The sequence below is a fragment of the Nicotiana tabacum genome, chromosome 20 (genome assembly GCF_000715075.1).
Source record: "Nicotiana tabacum cultivar K326 chromosome 20, ASM71507v2, whole genome shotgun sequence".
NCBI classification, from domain to species: domain Eukaryota; kingdom Viridiplantae; phylum Streptophyta; class Magnoliopsida; order Solanales; family Solanaceae; genus Nicotiana; species Nicotiana tabacum.
In genome coordinates, this window is record NC_134099.1 from 26,807,698 (window position 1) to 26,824,052 (window position 16,355).

Sequence of the window (16,355 nt, forward strand, 5' to 3'; positions counted from 1 at the left end):
AAGATCTTGGAAAGACAAAATTTTGTCTTGGTCTACAAATTGAATATATGAAAGATGGAATTTTTGTCGTTCAATCAGCATACACTGAAAAGATTTTAAAGAGCTTCTATGTGGATAAAGCACATCCACTAAGTACCCCGATGGTTGTGAGATTACTCGATATAAATAAAGATCCACTCCGACCTTATGAAAATAATGAAGAGCTTCTTGGTCCTAAAGTACCATATCTTAATGCAATTGGTGCGCTAATATATCTTGCTAACACTACAAGGCATGATATAACTTTTTCAGTTAATGTCTTAGCAAGATATAGCTCCGCTCAAGGAGAAATTGGAATGAAATCAAGCACATATTACGTTATCTAAGGGGGATTACCGGTGTGGGCTTATTTTATGGCAATGATTGCAATACTGATCTTGTTGGTTATGTCGATGTGAGGTATTTATCTGATACACAGAAGGCTTGATCTCAAACATGTTATGTGTTTACATGTGTGGCACTGTCATATCTTGGCGATCGACTAAGCAATCAATCGTGGCTACTTCTTCTAATCATGCTGAGATAATTGCTATTCATGAAGCACGTCAAGAATGTGTATGGTTGAGGTCTACTATACATCTTATTCGAGATAAATGTGGTTTGAAGTGTGATAAACTACCCACAGTTTTGTATGAAGAAAATACAACATGCATAGCCCAATTAAAGGGAGGATTCATAAAGGAGTTAGGATAAAGCACATTTCACCTAAATTATTGTTCACACATGATCTTCAAAAGAATGGTGATATTAATGTGCAACGGATCCGTTCAAGTAATAATATGGCTGATTTTTTCACCAAATATCTATCGGCGTCAACCTTCAAGAAACTAGTGTATAAGATTGGGATACGAAGGCTCAACGATGTGAACTAATGATCTCATCAGGGGGAGTTAATACGCGTTGTACTCTTTTTCCCTTACAAGGTTTTATCCCATTGGGTTTTCCCTGCAAGGTTTTTAACGAGGCAACCAAAAGGTGTATTTCTAAATATGTGTACTCTTTTTCCTTCATTAGCATTTTTTCCCATAGGGTTTTTTCCTAATAAGGTTTTAACGAGACACATTATTTATGGACATCCAAGGGGGAGTGTTATGATAAAAATCAAAATATGGTGGATGTCTACTCTTCCTCCATGATCTTTCTCTCAAATGGTTAATGACATATTCAATGACATATTTTCTATGTTCAATGACATATTCCATGACATATTTTCTTCACTTTTCATGCCTATATAAAGGCCTTGTAATAGATAGGAAAATACACACAATTGAAGAAGAAAATCTCTTCCTTCTCTCTATCTCTATTTCTTGTTCATGTTTTACTAAATTGCTTTTATTTCTTGTTCATGTTTTACTAAATTGCTTTTATTCCATAACAGAACTAGAATACTACATATAAAATTTTCAACTAGACATTCCTAATTCAAATCCCATACTTTAGATGCAAAAACATACAATATATTATCTCAAGGGTCAACACTTATAAATTCGAACTTTGGAACCAAAATAAACATATTATCTAAGTTATAAAAAAATGAATACACATTGTATTTAAACACTAGCCCGCAAGAATTGTATTTTAGTATTATTTTACCTTTTGTTTTGCCATTAATTGTTAAATAAAGGGGCTGGGAATCTTCCCTTTCATTCTTTCAAGCACGTAGTTCAACTTTTAAGAATACAGTAGGATTTAACTAATATATTCTGAACATGCAACTCAGAGTGATTAAGGGTCAAAAACTGAAGTTTGACTACCACACTACTCAAGAAAAAGGATTTTAGAAGTAGAACATTTGATTCCAAAAGGTAAAATGTACTGCAATCCTCAATATTTTATTTAATTACATTTCCCTCCCAAAGGTCTTATATATATATATATATATATATATATATATATATATATATATATATATATATATATATATATATATATATATATATATATATATATATATATATCAAATTCATAAAAATTTTCAACTTAATGAGATGCAATTAACTCTATATATGATTATCGAATGCTATAATTTGACAGAAGATTTGGTAAAAGTAAAGAATGGTCCTAACTCTTGCTTGTAATATGAGATGTTTAGTACTGTTGTGCCAAATGTACCAATACCCAAAGATGGGGGAGCTTAAATGCTCTTTTTTAAACTTCAGGGGGGATATTCGAATTAGCTAATTTTCACTATCAACAAAAATAAAATCCAATCAAATAACTTTCATGACCTCTATGAAAGCTATTTGACAAGCTATAAGGCTAACTAGAGAAGACAAAATGTCAATAATTTATTCAATCAAATAACTCCAAATTGATGATTAATTTGAATTTTAAAGTCATACCAATTAAGCAGATAGACCAATATCATGAAGTTTAAAAATAAACTAGGTGGAGAATTATGAACAATTCTAATCATACTGCGCAAGTTGAAATTCAATTATTCTTATCATAATCACTTCCTCCGTTTGGCTTTCACTTTCTTATTAAAATTTTCACTTAATTATTTCTTGTTAACTATAGGAAAATAATAAACTTTTTTTATATATTACTATATCCAGAATATTACCAATTATCCAACATCAAGGTATCGCAAAAGCATATAGTCTAGTCATATCAGCGAGAGACTTTCACATCATAAGTGGATGTATTGTCCTATTTTTCTTTTTTACTTCACTAATATGCCTATGTAATATAATTTTCTTAATTTTTCTTTTTTTAAAAAAAGAAAACAATAAATGTTAAAAAGTTTGAATTTTAGGAAGTTTCATCCCCAAGCAAATGAGGATGAGAAACAAGAAATTTTCAACTTTCAAACAAGAACTATATTCCATATACTCACTTCAAAGAGATGAATGATCAGACCAGGCTGGACTGACCAGTGATCACATGATCATATAATAGATAAATTTCAAATAATATCAAACCCTATTTATCCCATTCTTTTTCCTCAAAACTCACGTGGGTTGCACCCCCCCTTTATTTTTTCATTTAAGTAGAAAAACTCACCCCCAATTACCCCCACTACAAAACAAGTAAAAATTTGAACTGAAGAAATCTATATGAATATGAAGGTGCGGGGGAATCTTATAATGCATGTAGTTGGGTCACGAATGTTGTCATGCACAATTCAAAAAATTGAATTAGGAAAAAGAAAAAGATAATCAGAAGGTTAAGGAAGAAATGAAGAAGAAAAAAAAGAGAGGCAAATATGGGTCCAAGAATTTAAAGTAAATGCATATAGTGTCACTTCTCTCACTATTATTACCTTGCATAGTCGTAAGGGCAGCCCGGTATGCAAGACATTTCGCGTCTATGCAAGATCCGAATAAAGATCACACGTTTAATGATGTGATATAGACAACCTACCCTAATATAAATATTAGTGCGTTATATAGTTGTGGTGAGTATAAACCTAGTATAAAATACATTATTTTTTAAAAGGAATATTATTTCCTATATATATATCTAATCAAATATTTAAAAGAAAAAAAACAATTTCGATTACACTTGTGAAATAATATCTTATTCTAGTTTCCAAATATTAGTCAATTCGATGAACTGAATTTGTTTCAAAATATTTGACATTTTAAAAAAACAAAAAGTCCCTTAATTACTACTTTATTCTTTTTCGAATCTAGCTTACTACTCCAATTAATGAAGTGTTAATTAAGTTAAATATTTAATAAAGAGATTAATGATGGTTTATATAAATAATTGTTAAATTAAAACTATCCAATGGCATTACAACAACAACAATAGATTAAGTGTTATCTCATAAGTGAAGTTTGAGAAGAGTGGTGTGTGCTCAGTCTGCGAAGGGTATTGTGTACTTCTTTCAAGTTTGAACATACTTAGAGAAATTATTGTCAACGCCACTACTACCATTACCTTATCATCAAATACTATACACACTGTAGAAAGCATTATACGTACGCTATAAGAAATGAAAGAGAAAGTGGGGAATGATGAGTGTAGTTTCTACTATGCCATTAATTATAGTCTCATGGAATTCAGCGTTATTTTTTCAAACTTCTCCTTCATACCCGCGCTCAAAAGCAAGAATCCGTTGATTGTTTTAACACCACTTCCCCCCCCTCCCCCCCTAATTATACTCCCCCTAATTATACCCCACACAGAAACACCAAAACATCAAGAAAAATAATTCAAGAAAACTCACCCCCTTTTAAACAAGAGAAAAAATATGCTCTTTTGAACACTTCACCCCCACCCCACCCCCACCCCACCCCCACCCCATAAACCCACCACCCCCTTTTTGCTCTATATCAAGAATATCACCATTTTAACAGCCAACCATAAAAATACAATCTTTAAGGTTTCATATACCTTTAGATCTACGTTACTATAACATAACCCCATAATTCATAAACCCCAAGATTGTTTCTTTTTTCATGTTCCCAAATCTCGAGGTAACATAAATTTTATCCTAATTCGGATTCTATGGATGTTGTTTAAACTTTCTTGGGGCAAAAAAGGTGGTCTAAATTTGAGTTAAAAGTCAGAATCCTATGCAAAATAAATTGATACTTCAATGTATTAAAATGACCCCAAGATTGTAATTTTTCTTGTAATTAGCTGTTGAAGAAGTATTTAGAGTGTAAAGAGAAGTGAAACAGTTTCCCTTTTTGCAATACACCCTTTTTGTTCTTTTTAAATATCATTCACCTAAAAGGGTCTCTTTTTTACTATAGCATGTGAGTGTTGAGGGAGCAGAGAAGTGAAGTATGCAACAGAATATGAAGAAAAGTTCAAATAGTGGTGAAGCTGCTAAACCTAAAGAAAGACATATTGTTTCTTGGTCTCAAGAGGTTTGTGATTATTGGGTTCCTTTTTTTTTTAATTGTGTTTTTGGATTTTGTTATTTTTGGATTGCTGTATTCGGATTTTTTCAAGAAATGATTTTTTGGATTTTTTTTTTTGTGTTTTATGATGTTGGATTGTTGTATTGATTGGATTGTAAATATGAGTTGAGCTTAAATGGAGAAGTGAGGATCCATATAGCCGACCCCAACTTGTTTGGGACGGAGGCATAGTTGTTGTTTCTGTTATTGATTTTGTTAAATTGGAATTACTGTATTGGGATTTTTGCAAGAAATAATTTCTGTTAATTTTTTTGTGTTTTAAGTTGTTGGATTGTTGTATTGATTGGATTTTAAACATGAGTTGAGCTTAAATGGAGAAGTGAAGATCAGTATAGCCGACCTCAACTTGTTTGGGACGGAGGTTTAGTTGTTGTTGATTTTGGAATTACTGTATTGGGATTTTTGCAAGAAATGATTTTTCTGTTAATTTTTTTGTGTTTTAAGTTGTTGTATTGATTGGATTTTTGATATGTAGTGGATTTTTGATATTTTGAGTTGCAGGAGGATGATATACTAAGAGAGCAAATTCGAATCCATGGAACTGACAAGTAATTACTTTTTACCCTATTTGATTTTTCTTTCAACTTTATGGAGAAATTTAAGTGTGTATGTGATATTAGTTCTGATAATACAAATTTATTTTCTGGTGTGTTATTGTAGTTGGACGATCATAGCATCGAAGTTTAAGGATAAAACAACAAGGCAATGCAGAAGAAGGTTAGTTAAAAATGTGTTCTTGATATTAGCTACAATTACTCTGTGTTTCTGTTTTCCCTTTTTCTTCTCTTGGTTGGTATTTTAAGGTGATATTATTTGAAATATCTGCAGATGGTTCACTTATTTAAACTCTGATTTCAAGAAAGGGGGATGGTCACCTGAAGAAGATATGCTTTTATGTGAGGTAAAAATGATGCTTTTCTTGATTGCTTCTTTTTTATATCGCGCTTCCATCACTTTCACTTATTTTTGCATTTTGGGCTTAACCGTGGATTGTGTTTGATTGCTGCTATTTTCTATTTCAGCCCATTTAAGTTCTGGTTAGCTATGTTGCTCTACTCTCCGAAAATATCGATGGGTGCGTGTCTGATCCTCCAAAAATAATGCATTTTTGGAAGATCCGTCACAGGGTGCAGCAGCTATTTTGGAGAGTCCGTGCAACATGGCTGGTTAGAAATTGTCTTGTGATCGAAATCTAGATATCTGATAGAAAAAGAATATTATTTGCAGGCTCAAAAGATTTTTGGTAACAGATGGACTGAAATTGCCAAGGTGGTTTCAGGAAGGTAATAGCATTGTATTTTGTTATTATTATTGTTGTACTTTTCAGCATTTAGTTGGAAAAAATAAGTATTCACCTGATATTCTTGGTTTTCTAAATGCAGAACGGATAATGCTGTGAAGAATCGATTCACTACACTGTGCAAAAAGAGAGCTAAACATGAAGCTTTGGCTAAGGAAAACAGCAATTCATTCGTTAACCTAAATAACAAGAGGGTTATATTTCCAGATGGTCTCAATATTGACAACATAACAGAAGCTGCTGCTCCTTTTAAAAAGCTGAGGTAAAAACGGATAAAGAAAGATTTAGCTATGGTTTGGAGAGAGAGAGTCTTCAATATATCACTATGTTGTTGTGATTTAGCCAATATAACACTATAGTTTTGTGATGTAGGACAAGCCACATCTCAGATGTCCGTCAAAATTGTGACAGCGGAGAAAAATCTTTTGGTGATTGTGGAACTACACATCCACTACTAAGACATCCATTTGCAGTACTTGCTCAAAACTTTCGTAACGCTGGGAAAAGCTTGGCATCTCATCAGCAGACGACTGAAAATGGTAATTAACCCTGACTGATAAAAGAAATTGGTAAACGACCATTTATTAGTACAGTGAACTGTCTGATCTATTAAGTTGAACACATATCTAACTCACTGTTTTTGGATTTTTAAGACAACAAAACTCAAGGAACATTCCTTAAGAAAGATGATCCAAAGGTACAAGCTTTGATGCAACAAGCGGAGCTGCTAAGCTCACTGGCTATGAAAGTTAATACAGAGAATACAGATCAAAGCCTTGAAAATGCTTGGAAGGTGAGGTCTATGTTCTTTGTACGGTTAATACACTTATGCTTTTGGAACGAATTGATGTACCAGGTGATACTATAGAGGAACCATCATTAACAATAACACCCCTAAAGCTCTTTTTCTCTCTATTCTGGTCCATGCCATTCAAAATAATTGCGGAATACACTTTAGTTTCATGATTCATTCCTTACAGCAAAAATGGGAGAACCATTGTTCAGCTCTCCGACTACATGAGAGACAGAGACAGCTTGAGCTGCTTATGATATATTTCTGCAAATATCCAGCTGTCCCTTAGCCTTGGCGTAATTGGTTAAGTTGCTGCCGTGTGACCAGGAAGTCACGAGTTCGAGCCGTAGAAACGGCCTCTTGCAGAAATGCAGGGTAAGGCTGCGTGCAATAGACCCTTGTGGTCCGGCCCTTCCTGAACCCCGCGCATAGCGGGAGCTTAATGTACCAGGCTGCCCTTTATCTAGCTCTGTCCCTTGTGTTTCATGGGTGTAGAAATGGTTCTGCACTTAATCTGCAGAAACTCTAATGGAAAAGCTTGAATATTTTTTCAGATACTCCAAGATTTTCTTCGTCAAACAAAGGAAGGTGATATGCTCAAGTTCCAGATCCCTGAGATGAATCTTGGACCTGATGATTATAAGGATCTGATAGCAGATTCAAAGAGCAGTAATGAAGGCAGTCGGCCATCTTGGAGGTATTGACGATGCAACCTCACATTTCTAACGATGCTCAGCTTATCCCATAGCCATTGTGTCTAAAAATGTCGTTGTGCAGGCAACCTGCTTTATCTGAAGATTCAGCTGGCAGCTCTGAGTATAGTACTGGATCAACTCTGCTATCCCATGCGCTGGCTGATAAAACAGAAGAAAGCCAAGCCGAGGTGTGCGCGCACCATCAGGATATTGAATCTGAATTACGAACTTCTCAGATGAGTGATCAAGGTGCGGTGATGTGATTGCATTATCTAAATTAAGAACTTCAAAAATATTTCTTTTAGTTTAACAGCCATAGGAGTTGCTTTACGCTGATACTTGTGGTGATTGCATTATCTCAGATACTTTGCCAGTTCGTGGTGAAGAAAAAGTGAATGATGGACCAGCTACAGCTGAATGTGAATTTCTGGATACAGATTTCACTTCTCCTCTTCAAGTAACTCCACTGTTCAGATCTTTAGCTGCAGAAATTCCCACCCCAAAGTTTTCGGAAAGTGTAAGCAATCTATGCCTTGTTAATATTAAACCAGTTCAATGTAAATGTTTTGCTAAAGAGCTTCACCATCAGTGCATTTAGATAATGGATCAAATTGGACTTTTATGCATGGGTAATATGGGTGTATTGGAGCAACAAAAGACAAATCAATTCAACTGAAAACGTAGTTTACTTTTGCCTCAGTTGGTTAGTTCAAAAGCTCAAGAGAAATTGTGCTTCTTTTGTTTTGTTTTTGGTCTTTTCCATTTTGTGTCTCCTTAACACAAATCTGAATCCTTGTTATCTAGAGTGCTGTGTATCATGCTTCATTCTATATAAAAAGAAAAGGAAGAGCTGTAAATATATTATCATAAATTCAGCAAAGTTCAAGGCATCTGTTGTCAGCTCAAATTTATTGAGAGAACAAAAAAGAATAAGAAGCACTAAAAAGGAAGAAGGAACAGAGCTGGACTGAAAATATATGTATGACATGCAACCCCCAAAATCTTTTGAGTAAACTGAAGATGTCTGGTATTTCGACCTAATGCAGTTATCTGATTTTAAGACCTCACAAATCTTTGCCAGAACGCAATTTCTTAGATATGTGCTAATATCTGCTTGTTACTTATGTACTAAATGGCCGAAAGAAAGAAAATCAGGCTTTTGGAGGTTACTGATCGTCTTTTATGTGTTGATATATGTGAGTTTACATATACTGGTAAACAGAATTTCTTGCCAAAACCTTGTAAGTTTACTGTTCCTTCGCTTAGTTAACCTAACTTCCAAAAGCAGAATTCAACAAAAACATCATACCCAATGACATCCTAGAAGTGGGGTCCGGGGAGGGTAGTGTGTACGCAGCCTTACCCCTTCGTTTGTGAAGGTAGAGAGGCTGTTTCCAATAGATCCTCGGCTCAAGGAGCTTGCAGCAGAATTGATTTTGGGATATAAGCTGCTTCCTCATCATTATCTCTTACACTTTCCCTTCTTTCACAATCTTGATCTCCTTTCTAGTCTGCCTTAACCATAATGATTCGCATCCAAATTCTATTCTAGCTAGTTTGCCTTATTTTTGAAAGACGTGCTTATATTAGATGCAAACGGATTACAGAATTCCTCTTTTAAAATTTTAACCCCTATAAAGATTTAGAAAGTGTGATAACAAATCCAATCAAACAGTAAGTTGTTTTAGTTAATTTTATTTCTTCATCATATGCTTAGAATGCAAGTCTGAAGATTACTATTTTCATCGATTGGATTAAGGTCACATTCTTTCTTGATTTTTGGTGATCTGGAAACTGTTCTGAAGTTTGGGTTGCCTTTTACATTGACATGTCTATTTCATGTAAATCGCGATGCATGATTTCATTTGCCTTTCTCTTTGACCTTAACTAATTTATGTGAAGTCAAGTGTGAGGCAAGACTAAGATTAACATTTTTTTAATTGTTTTTTCAGGAGAGGCAGTTCCTATTGAAAACACTTGGAGTGGAGTCCACATCCCCGTATCCAGGCACAAATCATACACAACCTCCATCGTGCAAAAGAGCCCTCCTTCACAGTCTATAACCAACTTTACTGATCAAACCTTACACAGATTCTGTGGCGGGCAGAATCACCATAACTTTGATCAACAGTTTTTATTATATGGAGTCTACTCAATTTTTTGGAGTTCTTTTTGTTTGGATTGCAGTCACTACGACCTGAGTTTTTTTTCAAGAGGCCTTGGAAGATCTGGTCTGCATCCTAGAATGCAATGGAGGCATTCTAGCTTTTTATCTGGAGATCTGACAGATGATCTGCATCCTTTTCGGAGTTTCCGACCCAATACTCACAGTATCTAGTGTGCTTTTTTTTATTGTTTCTCATTCTTTTGTGTGTTGTTATGGAACCCGAATGGGGGTATTCGATGTTCCATAAGTTTTCGGCTATTGATTAGCTAGTTGTACAGAACAAACATTGTACTTACAAATTGGCACCTCGCCAAAGTTTATAGAGAATATTGAAAAAAGAGAGAAAAAAAAAAAAAAGAAGAAGGAAGAAAACATAGAGAGAGCTAGGAGGATCAATAAGTTGAATTGGCCTTCTATGTCAGTTTCTTTTCATTTATTTTGTGTGTAGATGTTGTATAATAAGCTTCTAGGCTGTTCAGAGCTTTTTTTCTTTGCCTGATCTACATGTAATGTAAAACATACTTTATTTGATTGGAGAATGCAATATGGTTCGTGTGTGCAGACATTTTTCTTCTCCTGCTCTACTTGTCTGAGATAGTAAGATTGCTCATTGCTGTGGTACTGTTACAGGTAATGCTGACTGCAAATGAACAGTTACCTTTACACAAAAACTTGTTCTAAGCACAAAACATGAAAGAGAGAGAGTTCTTACTGATAAAGATAAAGGTTGTTGCTTTCTCTGGCTTTAGACAAGAGACTTCTTCCATTCCTTCTGCTGCTGCTGTCTCTGTTTCAGAGAGATCTGTAAATGGGGGTGGAATCTTGTGGGGAATGAGGGGTCTGAGAAATCTGCTGCTTATTTAAATTGGTCAGCAGTTGGTGGTGGTGGTGGGCAACTGTGATCATTAATAAAGCAAAAGCCAGTGGTAAAAGGGGAGGGAAGACTGTACAAATTAAAGTGTGAGTTCTACTGGCAATCACTTTCCTTCCTCTTTGTGGCTTAGACATTTAGAGGAAAGGACTAGAATGGCCTAAATAACCAGGATCAATTCTTTAGTGCACACTGTGGATGGACATAATAGTAATTACAAGTGGTCATGATGCCCAAACCATGGCCCAAAAAAAGTAAGAATCTTACATAAGAATTATTTTGAGTTACTTTTTGACTTGGAATAAGGATTGATGTTGGGTCTACCATGTCCTATTTTTGACATACCACAAGCCAAGAATTGTGCAGAATAAACAGTGTACTTACAAATTGGCACCTCCCCAAGGTTTATAGAGAATATTGAAAGCAGATAGTAGGAAAAAAACAAGAGAAGTCCTTTGAAATGTTCTATAAAACTTTACTGATGCTGTACCAGCTTCTGAGATGTTTATTCTCTGATTGCTAGTATGAAACAATTACAAAAATGGGCTAGCTAACAATATACCCAGAAAAAGTAATTCATTCTACAACTGTAATTCTTTTCAGTTACATTGTCCAATGATCAAAGTGTTACCACTCCTAGGACACTGGAACTACAGCAGGAGAAAAATGGCTAATAGTACAGAACTGTATCCTCAGATAAAAAGACATAACATTTACATGGGCTTCCTCTTCTTCGACATCCTCTGCAACTTCCTCCACTTCAGGTAAATCTGGTAAGATAATCCTGAGAACACCATGACAACACTTGTCCATTGCTTTTCTGACAGTGGATTGCCACTTAAAACAGAAGATACAACTATGCTCACAAACTTGCGTGTTGTAGTGATGGTTGAGTTGGTCAGAGAACCAAATCGACTAATGGTTAGGAAAATGAAGTTCTGTCCCACAGCACCGCACAGGCAGTAAAGTAGAATGTCCCATGCTGCCTCTGGATGCTGCTTAGAGAACTGAACTGCCTCATAACCGCTGGCAGTTGGCCAGCCAAACATGAATATCATATTGTAAATGGTACCCCATAAATTCATTCCAAACATAATATCCCAAGCAGATGTCTTAGGATACCTGAGAAAAATGGGACAACTTAGCCAAAACTCCTTAAACGAAAGAAACAGAGTAATGTTAAACAATGACATTGAAATATATCCCTCAGCACATTTGAGGAGAAAAAGATATGTGACAACAGCCAAGTATGTGGTCTGATGATGTTCTGACGCTGTGCACGCAGTGAAGATAGTATTAGCATGAAATTTTGTTAAATCCTTGGAACATGGAACATAATTATGTTCAAATTCCTCTGCTTCTTTAGCAAATTTCAATTCGAAATCTGAACATTTCCTCCTCTATACTCAACTATGCGCCTGAATGAGATCGTTCAGGGATGAAGTTTCTATTGTTAAGCCATTGAAATCTGTCCTTTCTGAGTAACCACCTGATGTCGGATACTAGACAAAGTATCTGATTCGAGGTAATCAACTAACTCTACCCTATTCATGCTTTAAAACAAAATTAGGACATTAAAATAGGTAACACAGATTCTTGCAGTTAAGTATTTGGAAGAACAGACATATAAAAAATAAGGATTTGTTAGCCTTTATTAATACATCTTTTCTCCCCAAACTACTCCTCATTCCAGCTTGAGAGTGGTATAGATGGTATAGTTGAGAAGACTCTGTAAGGTTCTTTGGTATGTAGAGACTAGAGATATAAAAATTCAGTTCTACTCTGGATGATTTTAAGACAGTGGATTCAACTTGAGAAATACAATCCTACTGACCAAGCGTCAGTTCCATAACATAGTGTTTTACCCAGCATCGGAAAAAAATTCATGATGTGAGAGAACATTGATTTTGATTATTCAGGATGTGAGAAGTAATAGCTAAAGAGCATAAATCCAAACAAAAATTTCCTCGTAAGAACTTCAGGGAGATCACGCACAAAAAGACAGATAGGATCACAGGTAGGTGAAAATTACCTTGCTGAAATTGAATCCTGAGTAGCATTGGTGAAACCATCAAAGGCAAGGTTCAGGAAGCACAGCCCATACCCAAGTGGAGCATTTGGGTGCGCCAATTTACTAATGGTTTTAGAGCTAGTCTGAAATCAAGCCAAATACAAGAGAAAAAGTAAGGGGTACTGCACAGAAACGACCTTTGCTTTTCCTCCAATAGTTACAAGCATGTTAGAGGCAAAGGGGGAAGAAAGAAGAAAAGCTATTCATTGTACTTTAAGAATATTTAATTCAAATGTTACCTTTGAGAGAGCAAACATCGATACACCGCCAGCAACAAGTAGAGTGCACACATATTCCGGAATTGTGTATCTTATGCCATAAACTAGTGTTCCCATCAGCATTACTGCAAGGAGCAATCAAATACTGTCAAAAAATTCCACTAAAATAAACTTTGATCTCATTAACACAAAGTTGGACTGGCAATTTCAGTTTTTAAATGATAAAAGCACATACTTCTAAATCCTTTTTCCGATTACCTACTTCTAAATCCTTTTCAATTGCCTAAACCATCCCACATACACCCTCGGTGCTCTTTCAATCAGAAATTCAACAATATATTATTTCTTTTTCCTTCAAAAAAACTCTAAAAACTCCATGGCACTTTCAACAAAAAGAGAAATCACATCTAATATTCTCTCTTGATTGACAACATACTCAAAATCATACTTAAAAGAAAGAACATTCATGTAAGTTGCAAAGATGCTTTCTTACTGACATACCAGGAATCATTTTCGATGATTTTGCCAGGACCTGTAAGTGAAATTGACCTCATTACAATTCATTTGAAGAAAAAATGAAAAAAGAAAACAACCATCAAGGTTCATCAACTAACATTAATTCATCAGCCACTTCTAGAAATTAGAACATTAACAAGGCTCATGCATTTCTCTCAATCCTTAGAAAACTTCAAGAGATCCTAAAACGCTAGTTTAGGGTTCAAAAAGTTTTGAGCAGACACCGGATATAAAAAAACAAACAAGAATTGGGCATACTTGTGCAGGATAGCTAATGTACTTTAGCGCTTCAATCCCCATTGCGGGACCGATAGTATTTGTAATACCAGCACTCCAATAACTCCACCAAGGAGCACCACCACTCTTCCCATTAGACCAAATCTTAAGCACTGCAACAAAAAAGCGTACTTAATTACTTAACCAGTTATGCTACTCGCGCTTGTTCTCGTGTACATTATAACAGAGAATCGTTGAACATGCTCTATAAACTTACTTATAAATGACCATACCAAGCAAACTACATTCTGCGCAAGGTTTAGGAATGCCAAGTGTTCAAACCTCTCGTTGTTAGGACCAAACCGTTTCGTTGACCTAAAATCCAAGCATAAAATATTAAAATCAACCAAATAAATAAAAGGAAATGTATGAATACAAACTCATTACACAGCTAAGTTAAAGGAAAACACCAAAACTTGCATCAAATGCACAAATCACAAGCACATTGTACTAAAATTAGAACCTTTAAGATAACTCCAAAAATTATTACTTCTAGTCATTTTGTAACATTCTCCATACTAAAGTTAAATTTCATGGATGACACTCCTTTTATCCCAATTTATGTGATTGTGTTTGACTAGGCACCAAGTTTAGAAGAACAAAGACTTTTAAAACTTGTGGTCTGAAATAAGCTATCAACATTTGTGTGGCTAAAAATCATATTACTAAGGGTAAATGAGATGTTTAAAATTAAATTATTTCTAAATATATTAGGAGTCATTCCTTCAGGGACATATTAAAAATGCAAGTGAGTCACATAAGATGAGACAGTAATAACATTTAGCAAAAGCAAGTTTTACCAATTTGATCAATTATATTGAGAATTAAACGTCAATTTTTTCAAAGAATAATTTTTTAAAAAAAACTTGCACTAAATATCATGAATTCGCTAACATTAAAAAAATAGAACAAATCATATGACTAAACGAAGCTTAAAAAAGAGAAAGAGATGAGAAATGCTATACACAGTCTCTTGAAGAACGCCTTGGTAAATATAAGCGGACCAAATACCGGCGACACAGAAGGCCAGGACAAGGACACGGCGGAGACCGGCGCCGTGGGATTCCATTTTGAAAATGTAGTCGGAAAAAGCTCAGATCCAAGTAGCCACGTCACTTCTCTGGCGTATTTTCCGACAATCACACGCCGCCGCCGGCGAAAGAGTGAAAAGAGGTTGATGAGAAAAGAATCGAAGCCTGTGTATGTTTTCGCGGTTTCTCTTTTTAACTGCCGGTTTTTTATAGAAACAGCGATTAGTTGTTGAGCGGAATATATATATGGCGCGTGGGATCTTTGCTACGTATGTGATTACACGTGGAGCGTTTTTATTAGTTAAGGTGACTTCAGAGCGACAGGTTATTGGCTGAGTAGACGCGTAAATTTGACCCAACGTTAACGGCAAAAAACTTGAAGAGAAGTATTAGCAACCCGCTTGGAAATCTCTGTCTTTTTTATAAAAATCAGCTTATTTTGAAAATTATTTTATTTTAAAATTATTTCTCTCAAAATTTTTTTTTGGCAAGAAGTAGTTTATATTTGACTAATTAATTTAAAAAGTATTTTTAAATAGCAATTAGTGTTTGACCAAACTTTTAAAAACTGTTCCTAACTGTATTTTTCTTAAAAGTGCTTTTCAAAAAAGTATTTTTGGAGAAAAATTACTTTTTTCTATTTTTCCAAACTGTCTCGGCTTATCTTCAAAAAAAAAAAATTCTTCCAAAAACTTAACCAAACACCTCAATTTTTTTTTTTTATAAAACACTTTCTAAAAAAAAGCATTATTCGCCCAAAAAACTTTTTTTGGCCAAACAAGCTATTAGTCCCTCAAATATGGATAGATTCTAATTTTATCATTGTAATTTATGATTAAGTACATGTAATACTTTTTTTAGTAAAAAACTGTAAATATTACCATAACAAAAAACTTACTACTGTTGTGAAGGCAATGAGTGACTCGGTGAAGGACATATTTGGAGATTTGGGAAATTATGCGTGGGACCCATTTTGAGTGTAGACAGGTGCTCACTGCGTGAAGTGCAACCTGAGAAAATGAGTTATAAATACAGTAAAAAACGGAGTCCATTTTTAGGCTGAAGTTGTCAAGTGTTAAGCTCTCTCATCTCTGTTCTCCTTCTATACTTCTCATCTCTGTTGTTGTATCAGTCTAATACTCATTGCCTTTCTTATTAGGTTTCTGCTGTCCTATCCTTACTTTCGTTAGCATATCTGTTGTAATCACAATTAGTGTTGAGCTAATACAGTCAGTTGGTTTGGTGTGAAATCCAGTTTGTTACATTGGTACTTTCATCGATTCGGACTCCGATGACAATGGTGATACTGGATAAATTCAGTAAAGGAAACCCAGAGGGATGGGTTTATCGGGCAGAGCGTTACTTCAAATTCCTTGGTTTTTCCAAAGAAGACTGGTTACCTCTTCCATATTTTTACCTTGAAGGTGATGCTCTCGCTTGGTTTGATTGGCTATTTCGCAACAAACAATTCTGTGATTGGAGTCATTTCAAGGAGAAG

General features: G+C 34.9%; 2 protein-coding genes across 2 annotated transcripts; one reads left to right on the top strand and one right to left on the bottom strand.

The window, feature by feature from the left end:
• The first annotated feature begins 4,190 nt into the window (after positions 1–4,190).
• LOC107793683 (transcription factor MYB124-like) lies at positions 4,191–10,439 on the top strand. Its single transcript, XM_016616074.2, has 13 exons — positions 4,191–4,466; positions 4,749–4,865; positions 5,421–5,467; positions 5,580–5,636; positions 5,748–5,820; positions 6,147–6,202; positions 6,302–6,481; positions 6,592–6,758; positions 6,873–7,012; positions 7,567–7,709; positions 7,790–7,956; positions 8,070–8,224; positions 9,660–10,439. Exons 2-13 carry the CDS (start codon positions 4,782–4,784, stop codon positions 9,768–9,770), a joined length of 1,380 nt encoding a protein of 459 aa, XP_016471560.2. The 5' UTR covers positions 4,191–4,466; positions 4,749–4,781; the 3' UTR covers positions 9,771–10,439.
• Positions 10,440–11,199: 760 nt separating this feature from the next.
• Positions 11,200–15,074, bottom strand: LOC107793682 (UDP-galactose/UDP-glucose transporter 3). The gene is made up of 7 exons (XM_016616073.2): positions 14,792–15,074; positions 14,044–14,141; positions 13,809–13,939; positions 13,536–13,566; positions 13,056–13,159; positions 12,778–12,899; positions 11,200–11,867 (listed from the first exon to the last, which is right to left on the bottom strand). The coding sequence occupies exons 1-7, from the start codon at positions 14,893–14,895 to the stop codon at positions 11,459–11,461; spliced, it is 999 nt and encodes a 332-aa protein (XP_016471559.1). The 5' UTR covers positions 14,896–15,074; the 3' UTR covers positions 11,200–11,458.
• Positions 15,075–16,355: the final 1,281 nt, after the last annotated feature.

Coding starts and splice junctions, on each gene's coding strand:
- LOC107793683 (XM_016616074.2), top strand. CDS start 4,782: ATGCAACAGAATATGAAGAAAAGTTCAAATAGTGGTGAAGCTGCTAAA. Junction 6,482..6,591: donor GCTCCTTTTAAAAAGCTGAG/GTAAAAACGGAT, acceptor TTTGTGATGTAG/GACAAGCCACATCTCAGATG. Junction 8,225..9,659: donor CCCCAAAGTTTTCGGAAAGT/GTAAGCAATCTA, acceptor TTGTTTTTTCAG/GAGAGGCAGTTCCTATTGAA.
- LOC107793682 (XM_016616073.2), bottom strand. CDS start 14,895: ATGGAATCCCACGGCGCCGGTCTCCGCCGTGTCCTTGTCCTGGCCTTC. Junction 14,142..14,791: donor GGCGTTCTTCAAGAGACTGT/GTATAGCATTTC, acceptor CTTGGATTTTAG/GTCAACGAAACGGTTTGGTC. Junction 11,868..12,777: donor CAGGATTCAATTTCAGCAAG/GTAATTTTCACC, acceptor CATTTTTCTCAG/GTATCCTAAGACATCTGCTT.